The sequence below is a fragment of the Hesperophylax consimilis genome, chromosome 18, assembly GCF_061612785.1.
Source record: "Hesperophylax consimilis isolate HC1 chromosome 18, BYU_Hcon_1.0, whole genome shotgun sequence".
NCBI classification, from domain to species: Eukaryota; Metazoa; Arthropoda; class Insecta; order Trichoptera; family Limnephilidae; genus Hesperophylax; species Hesperophylax consimilis.
The window spans coordinates 27734624-27757735 of NC_142853.1; the positions used below are offsets into that span (position 1 = coordinate 27734624).

Here is a 23112-nt window from a genome sequence, read left to right on the forward strand (position 1 = left end):
GAATCTGGAGATTGTGACTGTAACTATGGCTACTTTTTATAATGCACCTGTGTCATTCATTACATGTCTATTCAGCAAGGAGATACCAAACACGACCCTCTATCAATCTTAGTTGATATATTATATTTATTTATTTATTCATTTTCGGGAAATCGACAGTTTACATTTAATCAGTTTGTACATAAATATTATATAGTAAAATAAAACAAATTATGGATTTCCTCATTGTGACTTTAACTGAGACAGCATAATATGGAATAACTGATTTAAATTTGTGAAAACGGAATATGAATTAAAAAATTTATACAAAACAAAAGATTATATAAAACTAAAAATTTACAAAACAATACATTTATAGCCATGAAGAGAGGTTGTAGATATAAATCAAATCATAATAGAGATATAAACAATAGAGACATAAACATTATGCACAAACCATCAGAGAAATATTATTTTATGGACCTCTTGTATTTGATAAGTTCGCAACTGAAAATATCAACCTTAGATAATACGCTATTATAATTATTGCAAAGTCTGTTCAGGCAAGAATTCTGCTTAGAGTTTGTTTTGCTTTGATCGACCCTGAACAGGATTGATCAAATATATATAATGATAAACGAAAACACACAAAATTTATAGAAATTGCATCTCATTTTGAATGAAATGGATATTCTAAGTAACTGCATTTAAAAAAACGTTTATTTTCAAAGAATTGACCGTGCATTAATATTTCGCTGAAAAACCGCTATAATAAAGCTGTAAGGCCAGCCTGAAATCGTAAAAAGTCTGACTAACTACAGAGCTTAATGCGTCCGCGGCCCGCCTGTTTAGCCGCACTTTTTACTTGTTTTATTATAACCACACTGTAGACATCTTTATAAGCCAAAATTTAAGCTCCTTAAACCCCTGGATCCTAAATTCAACCTGTTAAAGCTGGCGTTCTTGATGTGACGTAATACTTCCAACAATAAAGGTGCTTAGAGCTGTTAAAATGGCGCAATCATCAATGATATAATTTTAGTGTATGGATTATTCAACCATAGTTCCATGGATGAAATATTTCATTTTTGGAATAATTTTTTTGATGACAATTATTTTATAAGCAATAATTATTAGCCTGAAACACTCATCCACGTTGAAAAATCTCCTGATAAAAGATACATGACGCCAACGGGACTTGAATCCGTGTCCTTTCGATTTCCGGTTGACAGCTCTTACCACTGAGCTATGGAGGCTTATCTCTTATCCGCGAAATAATTCAATATATACTAGTTCTTCATTCAACAATTACTGCTTGTTACATTTTTTTTCACCTGAAACAACCAACTTTATTTTATATGAGAAAGGCATTGTAAGTGCTAACTCTCTCACTAGATGGCGTCGAGACAAATTGTCTACATTTTTTGGTGAACATACTAGAACTTGTCAAATATTTAATTATTATTTTTTTTGGTAAACTAATGTTTAAGACAAGATTTTTTATGCATAGCACAAAGGGTAACAATTATTTTATAATCAATAATTATTAGCCTGAAACACTCATCCACATTGAAAAATCTCCTGATAAAAGATACATGACGCCAACAGGACTTGAACCCGTGTCCTTTCGATTCCCGGTCGACAGCTCTGACCACTGAGCAATGGCGGCTTATCTCTTATCCGCGAAATAATTCAATATATACTAGTGCTGCATTCAATAATAACTGCTTGTTATATTTTTTTTTTCACCTGAAACCGGAAAATTAAACATTAGTTCACCAAAAAAAAGTAATGGTCAATTAAATATTTAATCGTTGAAGAAGAAGATAATTATAATATATCTAAACGAGACATGACATAGAAATCTAACCCAAGATCTCTGTATTACCGGGACAACGCCTTTAACCACTTGGTCTTGATTATTTTACGTTTTTTTTTTATCTCATTATTCAATCTTAGAATAACAAATATTTTTATCATCACACAAATATATTTTATCATACATACCGTTCTGTTATTCAGACTATTGGCATTGCCCGACTCAAGTAATTGTTCACTTGATCGTACCATGTCTTCCTCGGACGTCCCCGACTTCTTCTATCATCCAAATTCGCGTCATATATTCTTCTTACATTCACTCCTTACTTAATACACTCCTTTCTTCGTTCATATGCTTTACATACCCAAACCATTTAAGCGTCTTTTTCTTAATCTTACACATTACGCTTACATCGGCATTGCGTTTTTTGCGAATTTCTATATTTATCACACATAAATATAGATGGTTTTGCCACAAATTTGCCTCAGGGATCTCATTTCTACAGCATTCAGTATATTTTTATTCTGCCTCTACCAGTTCCATGCTTCCCTGTTACACTTGAGGATAGGTACCAGCACTCCATTGCGGACTGCTAGATTCGTTTCTTTGGACATTTTTTTGTTACCCCCAACCGCGTTCAGTACTCCATTAAAGGAGCTTCCTGCATTTCCCCTTATTTTAATATCCTTATGTGCCTTTCGATAAACATTCCCAAATACACTTATATACAGGGTGTATCGGCACGTACCCGACAAACTTTAACCAGCTATTCCTTAGCACATTTGGAGTAAAAAATGTTATGGGCACTTTGCTGTCCGGTAACATTTTTTTTCCATTAAAAACACAAAATAAATAAAAAATCCACACTCCGTCACTGTCATTTGCATTGTTTCTAGTGTTCAACAGATGTTATTAGCAAGTTTGTCAAAAAGTGTCCTCGCTCTTTCGTACACACTAAATAATAATAGTTAAAAATGAGACGAATGGTGCCGTGCCATTTCGTTGTGATTGTAAAAGCGCGCCAACGTAGGTACGTACGTACATTATTCAACGAAACTCGAACAAAATATTGCCAGACGGGTTTTCAAACTTTGACAAAGGATAAAACATTGGTGACATGTGGTGAAAATATGAATAGTAAATTTTTTATTAAAAAAAATGTTACCGGACAGCAAAGTGCCCATAACATTTTTTACTCCAAATGTGCTTAGGAATAGCTGGTTAAAGTTTGTCGGGTACGTGCCGATACACTCTGTATAATCATTTTAATTCATTAAAGTGGCTTAAAAATGAACTTAACTAAAACAAGCGGCATTTAAACTACGTATTTTTTATAATTCAAGTAGGTACCTTTATTTAGTTGTAGACATTTACCAAAATGAAGGCTTTAAAAATGATTACCGGCTATTTACAATAATGCACGTGCTTTGAACGAAGTGTGGGCATTATTCATAATGCCTAGGTTAGTCTAAACGCGTATTATATATGCATTGATTACTAGGCATTTTATTCATTTCAAAATTCAGTACGAAAAATGTTTTATATTTGTTTCGTGTCATGTCACGCGATGCCACTAATTTTATGTTCGCTATTAAATAAAATGTCCACGGGTTGGATTTTTTCCTTTATTACAAATTCTGGGCGAAGCAGTGGTAATTCTCGTAACTTTAGTTTTTGAACATAACATTAATTTTTTATGTAACTTTACTGAAATATATAGGTAACATAGATTTTAACTATCCGAGGACTGGAGAAATCAGCCCTTAATCAATTATTCCTTTATCACTTCCTTTCGCCATCCTCTTGTTAACTGATATCTGTAACGAACGTATGTCTAAAGGTTTGAAAGAGACATTCGTGTATGAAAGAGATGGCATGATTATGAAGCCTTCGTCTTTTTACCAAGTAACTTTTATAATAGTGGGACAACAAACAGTGTAAATGTTATACCTACACTCTGTTAATATTAGTCTTTTTCATCATTTCAGTTTTATGAAACAACTGGCCAATAATGATGTAATACCAGAACTTGAATAGAACCTTCACAGAACTTGAAAATCAACTTTCAAATATTATGAATTGTTTATATTCTGCGAAAAAACCCGTTGTTAGTCTTTAAAGAACAAGTGTCAAAATTATAACACTATGGGACTACAAATTGGAACAGTCCACCACACTTAACATTACGACAAATATATTTTTGAATGATTTATCTTAAAAAATATGGTAAGTACATATAAAATAGTATTTACATTAGTTTGTACATGTTATGAGTTTTAAATACTCGCAATAGGTAGAAAACTCGGCCATCTTAGTAACTAACCGATATAAATACTCGCAATAGGTTGAAAAGTCGTCCATCTTAGTAACTAACCGATATAAATACTCGCAATAGGTAGAAAACTCGGCTAACTTAGTAACCAACCGATATAAATACTCGCAATAGGTAGAAAACGCGGTTAACTATGTAACAAACATATGCAAATAGTCACTATTCATATGTTCGAGTACCGAATAGTGAACTTAAACTTTTAAAATTAATAAATCGCTCATCGAGAATTTTATGAAATAACATATTTTAAGTTAAAATCTCAGTATCATATGGAACGGTTTAATGTAATATGTATCAATTTTGGGTAATGGACGGTTAAAAAAATTAAAGTTTGTTTGAATTAACGATCTATGTTATTTACGACTTTAATTATTCCATGTATTAAGATATTTCATGTCATAATTATTCCATAGATTAAGATATCTCGTGTTATATCAAAAAAAAAAATTCAAAATCAGACCTGTATTTTTAAAAAATATAAGGAGATGAGTTATGTTTTTTTTTTATATAGAAACATGAAATGAAAATTACGGTACTCAAAATAATTTTATTAATAAATATTATCTATACGTCATTAATTTTTGGGTTACTGTGCCATGTTACCAAAGCGCCACGGAGTGCTACACTACTGTTTTTCTTTTGTAGTATATGTTAATCTTATTGGGGCCGGTACTTTAGTATAATAATTACTTATATTAATGTTGCTTTAGTTTTGATATAGTCATCAAGTACCCGTAACCCAAATAAACCAAAAAATTATCACGATAACATATTTGTCCATGAAAATCTCGACTCATTTCAATAAATTCTGTTTCGCGCACTTGTTTTTCTCGATTTTGATGTAACACGGTAAGCGAATCGTATTTATTAAAGCGGTTCTTATCAAAATCCTTTCAGATCACCGTGCATACTCTACATTAATAGTATTGAAAAAAAACAATGTTGTGTTATTATTTTTTGACACGTTAACTCAAAACAATCTCCCACTATACGACATGTACTCTATTTTCACACGTTTGAAGACCCCATGAAAAGCAAAGTTGAGGATAAATCTGATATGTGTGTTTACCTGAGCCAGGTGTGCCTTCATGTTCGGCGAGCTGACGGACAAGGAGACGATCGAGAGGATCGACCAGGTGCTAGAAGCGCAACTCCACGACCAGTTCGAGATCCTGCTCTACAAGAAAAACAGTAAGTCACCCATACAATCCAAGAACCTCTATCACCTAGACCCACCCCTACTTCTAATTAACCTTTCTTATTAATATTCAATTTCTTAAAAATATAACAATTTTATAAATATATATATCTACTAAATTGTAATGAAATTAACTGCTGTTTCAATTGATATAACGAGAAATTAATTATTTCGGTTAATAATTTGAAAAATTCAATATTTAAAATTGAATCGAATCAGTGGTAACTGGTGACTTGTGTTAGAGAGCCAACCTTGCAAAAACTTATATTGTCATTGAAGAAGAAAATATCAAAAAACTCGCAATGAAAATATGAAAAAAACGAAGACTTAGAGACTTGGACTCGAACCCATACCTCTAGGACTATAGGCTTACCAAGACCGGCATCTCTACCAAATAAGCTATTGCCATCTTACATACAATTTTATTGGTAGCGATGCCAGTCATGGTAAGACTAGATGATCTTAGTTCGAATCCCAGTTGCAATCGTTATTTTTTTACTGTCTTTGACTCTTTCATGTTTTCATTGAGAGTTTTTGATATTATCTTCTTCAATGATTAAATATTAAAATGAGCTTTATAAAATTCAATATGAGCTTTATAAGATTCATTAAAAGCTTTATTAGATTCAACATGAGCTTTATAAGATTTAACATGGGCTTTATAAAATTCAATATGAGCTTTATAAGATTCAATATGAGGTTTATAAGATTCAACATGAGCTTTATAAGATCCAATATGAGGTTTATAAGATTCAACATGAGCTTTATAAGATTCAATATGAGGTTTATAAGATTCAACATGAGCTTTATAAGATTCAATAAGCTAATCCAAGCAAAATTAAACTTATAATTATTATTTAATCTAACTATACCATATTTTTGGAAGATTTCAAGAATTTCTCAAAATTCAGAATTTAAAAACTTCAGTATATTGGCTCAGCTTTCTAACAATGAAAAGTAACCGGTTACCACTGTTTCCAATAGTATATGCTGGTATTAATTACCAATTTAGTATTTTAGAGAAAATATATTTTTTTATTCTATAATTAATTTCTTACAACATCGGCTATCCTAGCAATAATACTTTTTTTATAAAGACAGTGTTATTATAGGAGAATACATAATATGATTAATCTTACAGTGTTTCAATAATTTCAAAAAATATTATAGTCATTAAAGGTAACTAATAATCTAATATATAAAAATGTAAATGTTCGTTTGTTCAAAATCTTAAATCTCCGAGTTCTTCACCGATTACTTTGAAATTTTGACACAACAAAGCATTCGGATACGAGTTTTTTTGTGTACCTAATTATAAAGTTATCACCTGTGACAGGTAAAAACATGTTTTTTTTTAAACAGCGCTATCTGTTGGACGTCAAAGCAACAAGCGCTATTCTTTCTCCTATCTGCATAGATAGACTGAGCCACAACATTGCCTGGCGGGGTACAGCTAGGTATAAATAAAATGATCTCCGGGAACAACTTCTTTCCATTCAAAAAGGTAGATGCCAAAAATAAGGTAAAAATTAGTTGCGAGATGATGTTGTTAATTCTGAATTTGAAATGTGATATCGACAAATATGACGCTTAATAAATAGTTCCCAATGGTCGAGTGGTTTAAACGCCTCTCCCGGTAAGGCAAGAGATCCTGGGTTCAATTCCTAGTTGTGCCCGTTATATTTTTATTTTTCTTTGTCTTGTTCTGTTTCATGTTTCGTTTAGATTTATTAGTATTATCTTCTTCTTCAATTATAAAATGATCTCCATTTGTAATCAAATCAGACAACTAAATACAATTGAAGTTCGTTAAGGCTGATCTCGTGTTAATGTGTGTTTTTTTATTCCTTTTTTTCTTATAGTTATTCCAAGAAATATTGTACAGTATAATTTTTTTACATACATGTATGATAGTATAAAATATTAGCTCATAAAAGTTTATATGAACAAAGGCATAATGTTCCACACCTTTATCAAAATCTGAAAATCCTCTCGGTAAGAGCAATTATGTGGTATAAAATAATTTTTCAGCACATAAATAGCCCTATGTACATAAATAGACTGGAACACACTTACAATACTCGATTTACATTAAATGAAGGACTAATCGTACCAAAGCATGTAAACAAATATGGAAAAAGAACGCTAGACTACATGATACCAAATTGTTTAAATATGTTACCTGCAGAAATCAAAAAATGTACAAATATAAAAAGAAAATTTTTGTTGAAAAATTGGCTAGCTGAAAGAAATAGTTTGTACTAGACTCTAATACAAACTATTTCTAACTGCATACGCTTTAATTGTTTTTTGTTTTTATTTTTATTGTATTACACCTCTCATGATATGAATGTATACATTTGATATAATCTGTTTAAGTTAAAAGCACCCAATGACAAACTACTTTAAAGTAGTTTATTGGGACTTTTTGATTTTTGTATATTATTTTTGATATTTAATAAAAAAAAAAAAAAAAAAAAAAAAAAGTTCTATGAACAGAAGACCATACGGAGAAAATTGAGTATTGCTTAATTTATTAAGAATCTCCTGAAATTATTTGTAATTCTGGTTAAAAACGGTATTGCAGGCCTTCCGAATGAATTAACAGGTTTCCGGTAACTTTTAGTAAATTACGAATATGTTATCACGATGTCATAATACACTCGCAATTTACTTCAATTTACTGAAAGTTTATCAGGAAACTTCAGGCCTGCAATCCCGTTTCTTCTGCAGATTCTAAATATAAATTAGCAATACTCTTTTTTCTCCATGCACGAGTCAAAAAAATGTGTATCTTATTTTCTCTTGTTTTAAATTAAACCAGAATTTTCTCCGAAATCGTAAGAATTGTAAATACGTATTTTTTTTATTTTTTTTATTTCTTTTTATTTAGGAAGCAAACAGTCGTACAGTAAAAAATTATAACAATAAACATTCATATGTTCTAGACCAATTAAGTTCCATTAAATTAAATGTAGATTTAGTATTTTTTACCTACACAACATATTAAATGGCAAAAAATAAACATAATAAAGAAATACATAAAATTAAAAACAAAAAGAAAAAATACAACTTTTCGCATAGCTATACTATTCACTACGGGTGATAATATGTACTTTTCACAAAAAAAAAAATGAATAAAATAAAAGTATTTTAATTTATTAATTTATTAAGCTGAATTTTATATGATATTAAGTTATGGTTGAAAATGTCTACATCTCTAGAGGCATTGTGAGTTTCACAGATACGTACTATTACTGAGTTTTGCGCGTATTTGGATTTACCATGTGGTATTCTAAATAAATCATTCGATCTGGTGTTTTGCGTTAATTTGCGTTGTATTTAATTAATGAACACGATGATTTCACATTTGATTTGGGAATTTTTTTTTGAACTTTAAAAACGGTCACCACCTTGAAACCGGAACCGGAATGTAAGAAAAAAAATACAAACAGATGAAATGAAAAGTCAATATTAATAAATTATAAGAATTGGTAACCCACACGGGCACTATTCTAAAAAGTTACGCGTTTCTTTCTTGTATATATGCCGTTTATTTTCCTCCCCTTTCACAACGGTAGCAATGAAAATCTCCTCATTATTATTCACGTTGACTTTTACAGAAATGTGAATAATAACTAGATTTATATTCGCTTCCCTCCAAAACCTTTCCGTTTGCAATATGATCTATTTCCCAGATTTGGTTATAAAACCGTAGTGTCACTTATATGAGAACTTTCTTCATCTGACAAATTAAAATTCTACTAGAAGTTTCTAGAATGAAGGAACGATTCCTAGTAAGAGATAAACAAAATACCATCAAGACCGAAAAGAGAACAACGAATACTTCTTGTACACCCTGTAAAAGGCATAACTATTTTTTATATTTTTGGGGTCTTATTTTTTATTTTTATACTATAGAAACAAACAGTACATGATTTACAGAAATGAAACAATATACAGGAAAAAGATATTTCGTGTTGGGTACCAATGATGTTTCCTTGTAATGTCTGCTAAGTGGTATGTTTATTCCTTAATTACCAGGTGACGTGTGTAGTTTATAGGTGTGTGTGTGACGTGTGTAATGTACGTGTGAGTGTTTGTTTGTGTGTGTCTGTATGTATGCGCATTGAATAGTTTAAATTATTGACATGATGCCACGTTTGAATTTGAGCAGTGAATCCGAAAAAATGTCAATGTTAGAGTTAAGACAAATATTATTTAGAGTATGGAGAGCTCGGTTAATTGTCGAATTAGATGCTGCATTTGTTTTATTATTAATCGTGTGGAATAGCATTGTATGTCGTGTACGTCTCAGAGGTATGTAATGTTTATTTTAGATGGTTAAGTTCTGCACTAGTAGAGCAATAATTAACAAGAAAACTGTCCTACAATATGGGGATTATTGATTAAATCCTTTATTTGTTTAGTATTCTGACAGAAAATATTTATTAAATCACATTGCTCTTGATGCAAATTCTTTGTAATTCTTACGTCATCGGTTTCTAAAAGGTATTTTTCCAAATTATCATTCAGACAAGTCCTATGAGGATAAACCTAGCCAAAAATCTAGAGAAAGACATGCGAATAAGAATTTTCCTCTCGTCTTTCTCCGAATCTCTGCATTTCATCTCACAGTCTCATAAATTCTTCTATTTGGCAAATGCGAAGATTACTCTGGAGTCCCTAGTTCCTACGTATATAAGAGTTGGTGCCTCGGTAAAGAGTATTTTTAAAAGATCTGTTTTTCCTATCTTTTAAGGTCAAATATAAGATTGAAACTGTGATCTATATCTCTAGGTGAAACGGTTTGTTTTTTTTTCGTTCTTCAATACGGCTTTCTTTTTGTATTACTGATATTATGCTGTAAGCTTCTACAGTTTCTTATCTTCGCTGAATATAATATAAAGTTTTGCAGATGCACATTTTCGTGGCGATGAGAAGATTATGAGATGCTGTAGGCGAACTTTTTTTAAGCTGGTCCATTCGGTCGTTACATTGCACATAATATAATTGATATACGTTGAAATTTGATAATGAGTGATGAGCACATCATTAACTTTTAGGTACATCCCAACCTTCTCTTTCCCACCTCCATCCCCTCCTCGCTTACTTCAGTCTCGCAGAATAACCCAAATGTGAATTTCATAGCCTAACTGGCTCCGAGCAGTTGGGATTCATATAAAAGTAAAAATAATAACCCTTAAATATATTCTAATAGAATGCCAAAATCAATCGCACTTCATTAAAATTCTGCTAAAATGAAATTTTTCAAAAAATTTTGCACACGAATTAAATCTTCTTGTATTTGCTGCATGGAGAAGGAGAACTATTGCTAATAATTTCTTAAGATTCTCTTTTAATTATTGGTAATTCTGGTTAAAAACGGGATTGCAGTCCTTACGAATGAATTATGAGGTTTCAGATAAACTTTTAGGAAATTCCGAATATATTATAACAATTTCGGAAAACGTGTTCATGAAAATCCGAATATTTTTGCATTTCTTTACGCTGTATTATCAAGGCTAATCGCATTACATTTTCACCTTTTATTGCTTAATAAATTATCAAGTTTTTTTCTCCGTGTGGACAGAAGTCAACAGCATAAAACACCCTAATACTGAAAAAGCAAAACACAAACTCGTGTATTTTATTAAATAATAATATAATGGTTTGTTTCACGAATTCAGAAATAAAGCATTGCCAAAACATGACAGAATTTTGGCATATTCTTTGAGTTTTGAATACCTCTGTGTACTCTTGTGGGGACAGTATTTAGTGGAAGGTATATATCGTGTGGTGTGTGGTATGGCAGAGTATTTACCAAGTTCGATCGATAGTCGAGGAGTTCTATTTTCTACAGTAGGCAGTAGCAATGGCAATAGACAGCTTAAGGCAGTTGCGTAATCAGCCAAAGGTCAAGTCGAGCGAATACATTATTCGGTTGCGAACATCATTTGTTGATGAGCCCAATTATGAAATAAACTTGGCGAGAGTCATATGTTTCCTTATTACTAGAATGGCTCAAGTAGGTGTAGGTTTTCCAGAGTATAACCATACACCTTCATTCTATTTAACCTTGATGGAAGCTTCGTAAGGTCTTCATTTTCATGTAGTTGAATTGTAAAAAAAAAGTTTGATTAGAGATTAGAGACCTGTTCTGATATGAACAATAATATCAAATCACACTAATCTGTTCTCGTAACTGTAATTAGTATTTGTTTATATGATGAAAATATGTTATATATTCTCGTAACTGTAATTAGTATTTGTTTATATGATGAAAATATGTTATATGTTCTCGTAACTGTAATTAGTATTTGTTTATATGATGAAAATACACACAATTCTTAAAAACTTAAAAATAAATAAAACTTAGGTAATTGAAATAAATAAAAGTACGCACATTTATTTCATGAAAGTTGACACCAATTATTAAATAATTTTCGTTCATTCAAAACCAGAACACAACAAAAGCTCGCGATGTCAGATTTAATAATAAACACTGGTAACTATGCTTACCACGTGTTTTATCGACATGTGTCAAGTATTTAATTTCTAAATATGGTAAGCTTAGGAATTAGTGACTAGTCAGTGCATGTAGGACAAATTAAAATCAAAAGAAACAAATTTCAGAAGTTTTGTAATTTTGCGGGTAAAATTCGGTTTATGGGAGTCACTCGATTTCTTTCAGAAGTGCCACTTCTGAAATGTCAAACTATTAAATAGTCATTAATTTGATTTTCTTAAGTCATAGTTGATAAATAAAACATGGTTTCTATGTATCGCGTACGAAATTTCAAAACTCTATAACTCAGTTAATAGTGCCGACCCCCACCTAATTCTTACAGATTCGGATTCCCCAGCCCTAAATTAGTCTAAATCAAGTTCAATTTCAGTTATTCGAGTGACTCCCATAAACCGAATTTATTCCAATTTTGCTTTAGCCCAAAATGTAAATTGGTAAGCAGTCGCACCAGTAACATATAAAGGGTTGAAACCCGATAAATACCAGAAATATACATTTTTAGTAGGTATATGTGATGTTAATATGGGTATCTAATAATAAGATCGTGCTCTCGAGGATTTCACATAAACGGCGCTATACAAACTTTTAGTAAATTCTTTATATACACGTTTCAAGCACGTGCCTTTGCCTTGATAACTAACTAACTAACCATCACGCCGTTTCCTCGCAGGGGTAGGCAGATAGGACGGACCACCAAACAACTCACTCACAGTCTTGGCACACACTTCTTGCCTCATGCACATTCATACATCATCTCATATATAGTATTCTATTATTTTGACTCTTGGCATGGCCCGACTCGAGTTAAGGATTCACTTGATCGTGCCATGTCTTCCTCGGGCGTCCACGACTTCTGCTATTATCTGATAATATTAGAATTTCCATGAATAATGAATATATTCGTCATTTACTAAAATTTTATCAGGAAACCTATTAATTCATTCGTTAAAGCCTGCAATCCTTAAGAGGATTACAAATAAATTCGCAATACTCATTTTTTTCCACGTGCCTTTCCACTTAGAGCCTCAAGCAATAAATTCATATTTTCTTCAATAATTTACGTTGATTTTTAGTTGAATTCGAAATATTATGATGACTTTTCTATGACTCGAAAAATTACTACGTTAAATCATCCTTCAATAGACTATTGACTAATGTTTATTAACAACACACACTCTAGTAACTTCACGTATATATTAATGACTACTTAAACTATTAAAAGCTTAATAAAGTACATATTGTGCAGGTTGTTTTCAAAACAGTTCTCTCCCAAATTTTCACCTAGTTATGCCACCATTAGCGCAGTTCTCTGCCAATTAATATCAATTACTTTTATGCAGCTTTTGGTTTTACCGAACTGGGTCAGTTCTTGTACGCTCGCTGTGTTTTCAGCAATCTGTGGTTAGAACGAGCCTAAACTACGGATGGTTATTGCGAAAAGATGTGCATTTTCACAAACGTTATTGTCGTCGAAAACGATCCTAGAATACGTATATAATCATATTCTACTGCTACTAGGCAACTGGATGAACTTTTTTTCATTCGCATGTTTAGAATTCTTACAAAAACAATACACCAACACTGTTGTGTACTGACTATTGGTATTTAAATCATTTTAACACTATAGAAAAGATCAAGCGATCGTGTTTGTTTAGCACAAGGAAAAGGTAAAATAAAAGTTAAATATTCGGAATCGCCGGACACGGATTATACGTAATATTTTTGAATAAAACCTTCTGATTTACCTTAATTACTTTAAAAGGAAACTGACTGCATTTGGGAAATTTTTTAGTTTAGCATTTTAGTTTTTAATTACGTAAAATGAAAATTGGCTTTCGTTGTGTGGGATGACAGCTAGAATGATTTCTGTTGATGACATTTTCTTTTGTTTTTCTGATGTTCCTGATATGAGTGGCTAGGATTTTAACCATTTACTGTATGCAACTACTAAGTAGGTACTATTTTGGCCAAACTCGAAAAATATTTAGATATTTTGGTATGTTTTATAAATAAAGAAAAATTTAAAATAAAGGTATGGTTATTATAGGATAGGTTGGGTTTTTATAGGTTAGGATAGGATATTGGTTAGGTTGGGTTATTATAGGTTAGGTTAGGTTATTACCCTAAATATTTTTATGTTCATTAAAAAGCATAAATTATTTATATTTAGGTATTATTATTATAATTATTATTTTATTTAACCTAACTAATAATAACCCAACCTAACCTATAATAACCCAACCTAACTAATATCCTATCCTAACCTATAACAACTCAACCTATCCTATAATAACCTAACCTACAATAACCTTACCTTGTTTTTAATTTTTCTTTATTTATAAAACATACCTAAATATCTAAATATTTTTCGAGTTTGGCCAAAATAGTACCTATCTAGTATTTGCATACAGTAAGTGATTAAAATTCTAGCCACTCATATCAGGAACACCAGAAAAGACATAAGAAAATGTCATCAACAGAAATCATTCCGGCTGTCATCCCATACAACGAGAGTGAATTTTCGATTTACGTAATTAAAAATTAAAATGCCAAATTTAAAAATTTCCCAAATGCAGTCAGATTCCTTTTACAGTCATTGAGGTAAATCAGAAGGTTTTATTTGAAAATATTTCGTATAATCCGTGTCCGGCGATTCCGAATAATTACCGGAAAATTAAGAGTGGGGAAAGGGAGGCCTTTACCTTGTGAATCATGTTTGTTTCATTTTGAAGTTCTGGTGGTTTCTGGAAGGTTCCGTGGGCACTATTAATAATTCATAGATGTACATCTAGCAGGAGGGTCTAAAATCGTTTTAAAAATGAATGTAGCTTCTTTAATCAATCAGTTTCCTCACACAGCCATTGGGAAAGGGTGGGTCCCTTCCAGTGTAAATCTAGAACCGTTGTTTCCACAACGCGAACTGTTTTGTGATTACCACACTACAGTATTTAATATATTTAACTTGGGGATTTTTCACGAGGTTAATTGTGACTAGAAGCGAAATCATATGCAACATTCTACAACAAATTCGAAGATAAAACAAAACAATACTTGCGTTGTTCTTCTTTTAAATTTACTTATCTTTAGGAATTAAACAAAAATAAGGGAAAAGTCCATTTAGGTAGGAACTGGAATGTGGTTATAATCATGTCAAACTGTTTAAATATTAAACAAACACGATGCTAAAATAATATTCGTAAGTTTTACTTGGCATAATCCAGAGAATTGAAGCTTCGTAGCAAATTGCTTAATGGTTAGTTATTCCGATCAGATTGGGTTTGGTAAATTATTGTTATTTATTGCGTTAGTTATTTTAAGTGTGTAATCTATTGGGTTTATTTTAAAATTGTTGTTATTGCCGAAATAGGGTTCCAAAGGCGGTACTATGGTATTCGAAATTTTTTTATTTAATGGGCATTTTACACGACGATTTTTTTCAAACCGATTTCCATGTGGAAACTATATGGGGAACTCGTATTAAAAATCTTTGCTTTGGAAGGTCGTTAGTTTCGTATTTACGATTTCATATGGATAGTTGCTAAAAGAGAAGAATTAATATATTTATGTGAGTCCAGATTGAAAGACGAAATATTTTATAATTACTTTCAGATTTTTAAAATCCTACAATTGTTATTTCACGTGATTTTTTAGTTATTACTACAACCGATAATATTTTTGTTAAGTAACACAGTCATTCTAAAAAAATCAGTTTGTACGAGTATCTTCAACAACGAAACAAGATGCCAATATTTGATTTATTTCATCTGTCTGTGAATTTGTTTGTGTGTTCCGTTTCCGCATACGAAAAACTACTGCATCAATATTATTCAAGAAAGTCTTACCTTGTGTATGGTCTAGCAAAGATTTTTTTAATGTGAAATCGTCGTGTTTATTTGGACGTTCTTATTCACATTTTTTTTAATATTATGGCAATAACACCTGCCTGCCTGAAGAAAGTTTGAAAAAATAATTGTCTATTATGTATGGTTTATAAGTAAACGGAGATAAAATGAGTATTGCTAATTATTTAAAAATCTATTAAAATTGTTGGTAATACGGTTAAAATGAGTTGCGGGGTTACGTGTTCCGATAAGATATAAATATCAGGAAATGGCCTGTAAACCCGTTTTCAACTGGATTACCTATAATTTGAAGAGATTCTTAATAAATTAGCAATACTCATTTCTCTCTACTATACTTTTACTACTAGAAGGTATTTAAATACCTTTTTTTAAACTCGACGTCTATTGTTCACAGAACTACTAGAAGGTATTTAAATATTATTTTTTAGACTCGACGTCTATTGTTCACTGAACTACTAGAAGGTATTTAAATATTATTTTTTAGACTCGACGTCTATTGTTCACAGAACTACTAGAAGGTATTTCAATATTATTTTTTAGACTCGACGTCTATTGTTCACAGAACTACTAGAAGGTATTTCAATATTATTTTTTAGACTCGACGTCTATTGTTCACAGAACTACTAGAAGGTATTTAAATATTATTTTTTAGACTCGACGTCTATTGTTCACAGAACTACTAGAAGGTATTTAAATATTATTTTTTAGACTCGACGTCTATTGTTCACAGAACTACTAGAAGGTATTGAAATATTATTTTTTTGACTCGACGTCTATTGTTCACAGAACTACTAGAAAGTATTGAAATATTATTTTTTTGACTCGACGTCTATTATTCACATAACTAGTAGAAGGTACCTCCGTATGATTTAATCAACGAAAAGTCAAATATGTATTCTCTTAATAACACTGTCAATCAAAATACAAAATGAAAAATATAACAAAATTTTTCCCGTAAAACATATTTTTATTAATAAATGACCAATAATTTTTTAAAGTATTAATAAACTATAAAAAGCTTTGTATAAAGTATGTTATCTAATTCTTATGTATTTATTTTCTTAGTATAAAAACCTATTTCTTATAATCTGCCCTTTTCCACTTCTTAACATTTATTATTATTTGGATTATGTTTATTCAGTTAGATTATTTTATAGTGTTTTATATTATAACTATGTCATAACCATGAATTAATTCGTATGTATCTAATATAACCCATCACATAATAAATATAATTTTACTGACTTTTAAATAACAGACTTAGGAATTTTAAAGCTGTTGAATCACGATAATATTTGGTTTTGAACTTCACGTATGCAAAACTTGAACACAAAACTTATTGCAAGTCTGCTTAGATTGAATGGGCTTTGTGTTATGTCCTGTTTTGTTTTGTGAAGAATCCTTTTAAATAGTTTGAATAGTGTTTAGTTATTTGTTTCACTTTGTGTTAGATAAACATGTTCCTTGAAAAAAAAACTACATAGAGAACACAAGTAAAGATATCAAAATTCTATTTCAAATAAAAAAATAATAATATTAAACATGTTTGTGTTTTTTAAGATTTGCTAAAAAAATATATATTTAATTAATTAAAACTTTACTGATTAGTTGAGATATTAATACATGTGTATTTTTCCTGAAATTGTAGACGTGTGTTTTATTTATAATTATTATGTGCATAAATAATGCATTAATATTTTTATTCCTTAGCTTGGCCAGATTGCTCATTTTTCAGCTCACATTAAATAATATGTTATCATTTCCAGGTGAATTGTTACAATTTTTTTATATTTACTTCAAAGTGTTAAATACACGTTCCAATTAAATAGGGACTTCTTTTCGAGAGTAATTGTCGAAAAAAAAATTATTCTTGCAACTCTGAAAAAGGCGCAATTTGAAGAGTATTTCATAGTCACCTCACACCTCTGTATATTATGATCTTTCTCGCTCCCACGCATGGCGATTGACTGCTGTTTCTCTCTCCTTTCTCTTTCTATCTCGCTCGTGTGCTCCTTCTTACCTACGTTAAATGCTACCCGTTGAAATATAACTATTTGAAAAAAAGAACACAAAGGTACGTATGCACTTTGCATTTATTTGCCCGCTTGTAGTAAGGACAAAACCAAATAACCAATACAAAAAAATCAATATATGATGTGTAATTAAAAGAAAATTGTAGTTATCGACTCTTTGCAAATGTTTAATGTTTAAAAATTTTTAATAAAAGACTTACTTATAAATAGATTCAATCATATGTCAAAACTTATGTTTTTGGTTATTTCGTCAATTCCTGGCTTCTTGTAATTATTTGTATTTATTTTGACTTATTCCAAGAGTCGAAGTAATAAGTCATGTGGTATGTTGTGTTGAATTTAAAGTTTTTACCCATTAAACACATATTCGTTTATGTTCCTAATCAACGCTTACTAACGGTAAGTCAAATGGAGCAATTGAACCAACGCGAAATCTTACCATAATTGAATACTTATATTTGCAGTTTCGACTGATATTATTTTTATTAATTCTTTCAGGGCAACTCTAGATGTTTTTAAGAAATTTACACTCGAGTGTTAGGGAAATTTCACTTGAAAAAAATGATATGTATGTTTTTTTTGTTTAAACAAACTCAAGTCATAATTATTCTCTGTTTGTTTGTTATTTTTTTTTGTTCAAACAATCTCAAATCAAAATTATTGTTTTTTGTTTATTATTTTCTACAGCTTTTTTGCATATAAATATGCTGACTTTATTATTTTTCTCTCGCATGTGTTCTTTGATTATCTTTGAAAGAATGCGGCAAAACTTTCTTCGCTTTCTTCTTCTCTCTTTTACAAAAGTGTTTTTTGATTAAAATTGTGTATTTTAAGAATAAGAGTCGCAGATTTTAAAGAAAATGTATAAAATTAGAACTCTTTTTATTGTTCCCGAAGCAACGGCATGCGATGAAACTTATACAGATTTGTCTGTAGGCGGTTAGTATACATTTTGTGAAAACTGAGTATGTTTGCATTTTTTTGATAATTTTTCTCTCTTTCTTCTTCGTACATCGCTTTCCTCAAAACGTAGATAAAACACGTCAACTAAGCTTGAACCTAACTTACTTTAATTGCTTCTAGACATATTACTTTGATCCGAATATTAATTACATTTTCTTATTACAAATGTATAAATTGTAGGAATATATAATATTTATTATGTTTTGTATACATTATTGTTTTTCACTTTGATAGAAACCATTAACTGTGAATGAATAAAATATCATAATCTTTTTATTTGATCTTGGTTTGATATTACATAATCGAATTATTTCAAAATTTTGATCTTGGTTTGATATTACATAATCGAATTATTTCAAAATTTTGATCTTGGTTTGATATTACATAATCGAATTATTTCAAAATTTTGATCTTGGTTTGATATTACATAATCGAATTATTTCAAAATTTTGATCTTGGTTTGATATTACATAATCGAATTATTTCAAAATTTTGATCTTGGTTTGATATTACATAATCGAATTATTTCAAAATTTTGATCTTGGTTTGATATTACATAATCGAATTATTTCAAAATTTTGATCTTGGTTTGATATTACATAATCGAATTATTTCAAAATTTTGATCTTGGTTTGATATTACATAATCGAATTATTTCAAAATTTTGATCTTGGTTTGATATTACACAATCGAATTATTTCAAAATTTTGATCTTGGTTTGATATTACATAATCGAATTATTTCAAAATTTTGATCTTGGTTTGATATTACATAATCGAATTATTTCAAAATTTTGATCTTGGTTTGATATTACATAATCGAATTATTTCAAAATTTTGATCTTGGTTTGATATTACATAATCGAATTATTTCAAAATTTTGCCTACTTTAAAATGAACGAGAAAAACTCATAATTTTATTGGATTTCTCTGCTTTTTATATAATAAACAGCTTCTCAAAAGCATTGCATCTATCTCTTTAACAAAACCTTATTTAATATTCAAAACCATTGATAAAACTTATCGGGTGATTGCTTTTGTCATTTCTTTTTTAAAAACAATTTTATCATACTAACAAAGTTCATAGCACGTTTTTATAATCGTAGATTCAAAATAAGCTTAGGGAGCACTGAAATCATTTTTTATTTACTCAGACATTTGTCTTCACATCAATCATTTGAAGGACTCTACGAAGGAACACACCTACTCAAAAAAATCACAGGTGTGGGAGTTTCTTCATATAGCTTTATGACAAAAGCATTCACCGAGCAAGTTCAAAGCTCCAAGTTTTTCAGAAAATATTTTATTTGAAAGGATTTTTCTGAATAGGTATTTTTTCAATGACTTAATGAATAAGATGGTTCTGCTTGAATGCAATGATCCTTCCGTCAGATTAAACTGATGGGAATTAACATAAAGTCGTGGTTGTCAGAAATAGCCACGGAAAGAGAGCCACTTGACTAACAGATATTTATTTGTTCTTGGACGCAGGCACTCCTAGAGGTAGGTTATTTTTTTGTTTGTTTCATTATTATTCTGTTTGGAAAATTTATGCGTATTTTCAACTCGAAAATTTTCATTCTTAATGGCTTTAAAAAGCACATATCGTTGTATGTATTTGCCAAATTAAATTAAAAGTTTAACAAAGACGTGTAAATATTTTAACGGTTACAAAAAAAATGTGTGTTAAATATATACGGTTTACATTGGGTCTTTATAAAATCCCGCAGGTTAATTATGTAAAATATGCAAGAAGTTTCCAGGCAATGGATTATTTTATATTTCAAACTGTAAAATAAATACCTACTCATTCTATATAACCCTATTCTTCTAGACATTTTCATACAAGAAATAAACATGCTTCATTTACACATTTAAACCTGAAATCTTTGAACAAATCGACATTCAGACTACAGAAAAAATGTAACTGAGTATCTCCAAACAAAAATATAGAATTGTATCTTTTCTCTGAGTCGAACTTAATCAATCATACTAATTTCTGTTGTCTGTGATGATGTGCGTTAGTTATTAGTACGTTCAATGAACTAAAATTTGCTTTGTATTTATGTGTCGGTTGTGTGAAGAATAATTCAGACAAGCGATAAAGTAAGTAGGTACTCACCTCCCAATTTAAAAAAATTAACTATCAAATAATTCTATGTATGAAATTTGTATTTCTTTTGTTTAAATTTTTGACAAACTTCGTGATTTTCAAGTTTAATTACGGTATTCATTCGAAAAGTAAATTTCTGAACGTCTCTCTAATATGTCAATAAAAAATATTATCATAATAAAAAGAAAATTAATGAAATTTATTTTTAAAAAGCTATGCTCTTGGGAAAAATATTTAAAAAATACTTTCAGTTTCAAAAAAACCTACACTTATAATATATGATTTGTGACGGGTATTCGGTAGTTATTACTAAAACCGAGCAATATTTTTTAAAATAACACCAGAAATTTTAATAATGTTGAAATTTAATCGGGGAATTTTCTAAAGTGTTCTCTGTTTAAGCAAAATGAGAAGAACTTTTGTTTCTTCTTGAGATTAATTTTTCGTTCGGCAGACGTCATCGTTTGAAACTGCATTCCTGTTCATTTTGCGAAGGCAAAATAAGGAATAAAAAAGGAATTTTTATTTTATTCCAAATAGTTATATCATTTCCGTTAAATAATTTCCATTGATCCAAGCATTTCGAAACATACAAAAGGAATGAGATACTCAACTACCTTTTTATTCCACTAAAGTCTTCATATATAAAATGCAATGCATTGAATTATGATTTTACGAAATAAAACAAAAAAACATAATTTATTGTAAGTTCTTTTACTCTGATTATCAAGTATGTTATTTTCATATGTTATTATTATCCACACCTATTCTTCGGGTATTCTTAATAGTACCCACATCGTTTGTTCGAAGAAACGAATTTTCGAAATAAGCAGACGCAATATCAATAAATATTAATTTATTGTAAGGAAAATTGTGCACGGAGATTAATAATGATTCTTACTGTGATAATTTATTAAGAATCTCTTAAAATTATTCCTACTCCGGTTAAAAACGGGATTGCAGGCTTTCAGCAAAACACGAATGTGTTATCGCGATGACGGAACACGTGTTCATAAAAATTCTAATATTTTCGCATTTCGTCATTGAATATTATTAGGACAAATGTAGGTAAATGAACACGTATTCCAATATATTAGAAATGTACTAAAAGTTTAACAGGAAACAGCCTGAAATTGCGTTTTTAACCGGATTTTAATAAATCAGCAATACTATTTTTTCTCCGTGCGTAATTTTCGAGTCTATTTCGTTCATTTACTGGATCAATGCCCCGGCGTTTCCCAGGTTTTTCTAAATCAAATGTAACAGTATTTTTTTTTTTGAACGTACATCAAGAAGTATCAAAATACTATTTGAGGGGATGGTGGTGATTATTCTAAATTTAATGTAGGCACTGACCTTCCTCTTGTCTTGACAAATATGCAAAATTTCATAAATCTCGGAATAAAACTGTAGATTTTTATGAAAACAAAATCCATGCCGTCCGCCATCCGCACTCTTCTTCATATAAATAGATAAAAGATAGGTGGTAGTCAGTGGCGGCTCGTGACTTTTGGGCGAACTATGTAGAGTGGCAATATTACAAAAGATGGCATTACGTTGTTGCTGTAGCCGAAAACGTATATTTTTTTTCTAAAATTTCGGCTTTTTTGTATAAAGAATTTCAGGAAATCTGTGCGGCTAAACTGATATTTCCTGAAAATTTTCAAACAAAATATCAAATTTTCTAAAAAAATAAAAATACTTTTGGACATCAATAATGTCGATTTTTTCAAACTTGGCCCTCTATCACACTCAAAAGTCACGAGCCGCCACTGGTAGTAGTGTCCTCGTGGTGTATATTTTTGGACAAAACCCACGTAACCTTTTTTCAATTTAAAATTCTGGTCAAAATATAATAGTGTGTTAGTATATTTGCGGATGCCCTTAAGGGTTCCATTGTAGAGATAGAAGTATAGGAGCAGTGTGTACACAGTGTACACGTGTACAAAACACCTGGGCACTAGGGTCCAGGGGTCCAGAAGGCTGTGGGTAGTTTACCACTGTCCAACGTAATACAATTTGAGCTCTCGTAGAGTTCAGGTACCACTCTTGCCTTTACTTTAGGTACCCAGGAATGTTTTAATGAATTTCTCTGTGTGGAGCTCTCACGGGAATTCTAGAAAGGGATAATACTGAAACTCCAAGCATGAGATTTGTTAAATAAACGAACATTTCGGTAGGTTTTTCAGGCTCTTTATTTCCGACGCGAAGAAGCATCTTGAGGTCGAGCAAAGTTCTTACCCAGATGTTTATTTTTCTACAGAATTTTCCTACAAAAACACTG

General features: G+C 30.6%; 1 protein-coding gene and 1 non-coding gene across 2 annotated transcripts in view; one reads left to right on the forward strand and one right to left on the reverse strand.

Moving 5' to 3' along the window:
• eag (potassium voltage-gated channel protein ether a go-go) overlaps positions 1-23112 on the forward strand; it is a 356292-nt gene that overhangs the window by 304961 nt on the left and 28219 nt on the right. Inside the window, exon 4 of the mRNA XM_089642780.1 lies at positions 5209-5321. Coding sequence (XP_089498906.1) covers positions 5209-5321 — 113 coding nt within the window. The remainder of the gene's footprint in view (positions 1-5208; positions 5322-23112) is intronic.
• On the reverse strand, positions 1576-1648 carry TRNAP-GGG (transfer RNA proline (anticodon GGG)). Its single transcript has one exon. It is a non-coding gene; the product is annotated as a tRNA-Pro (tRNA).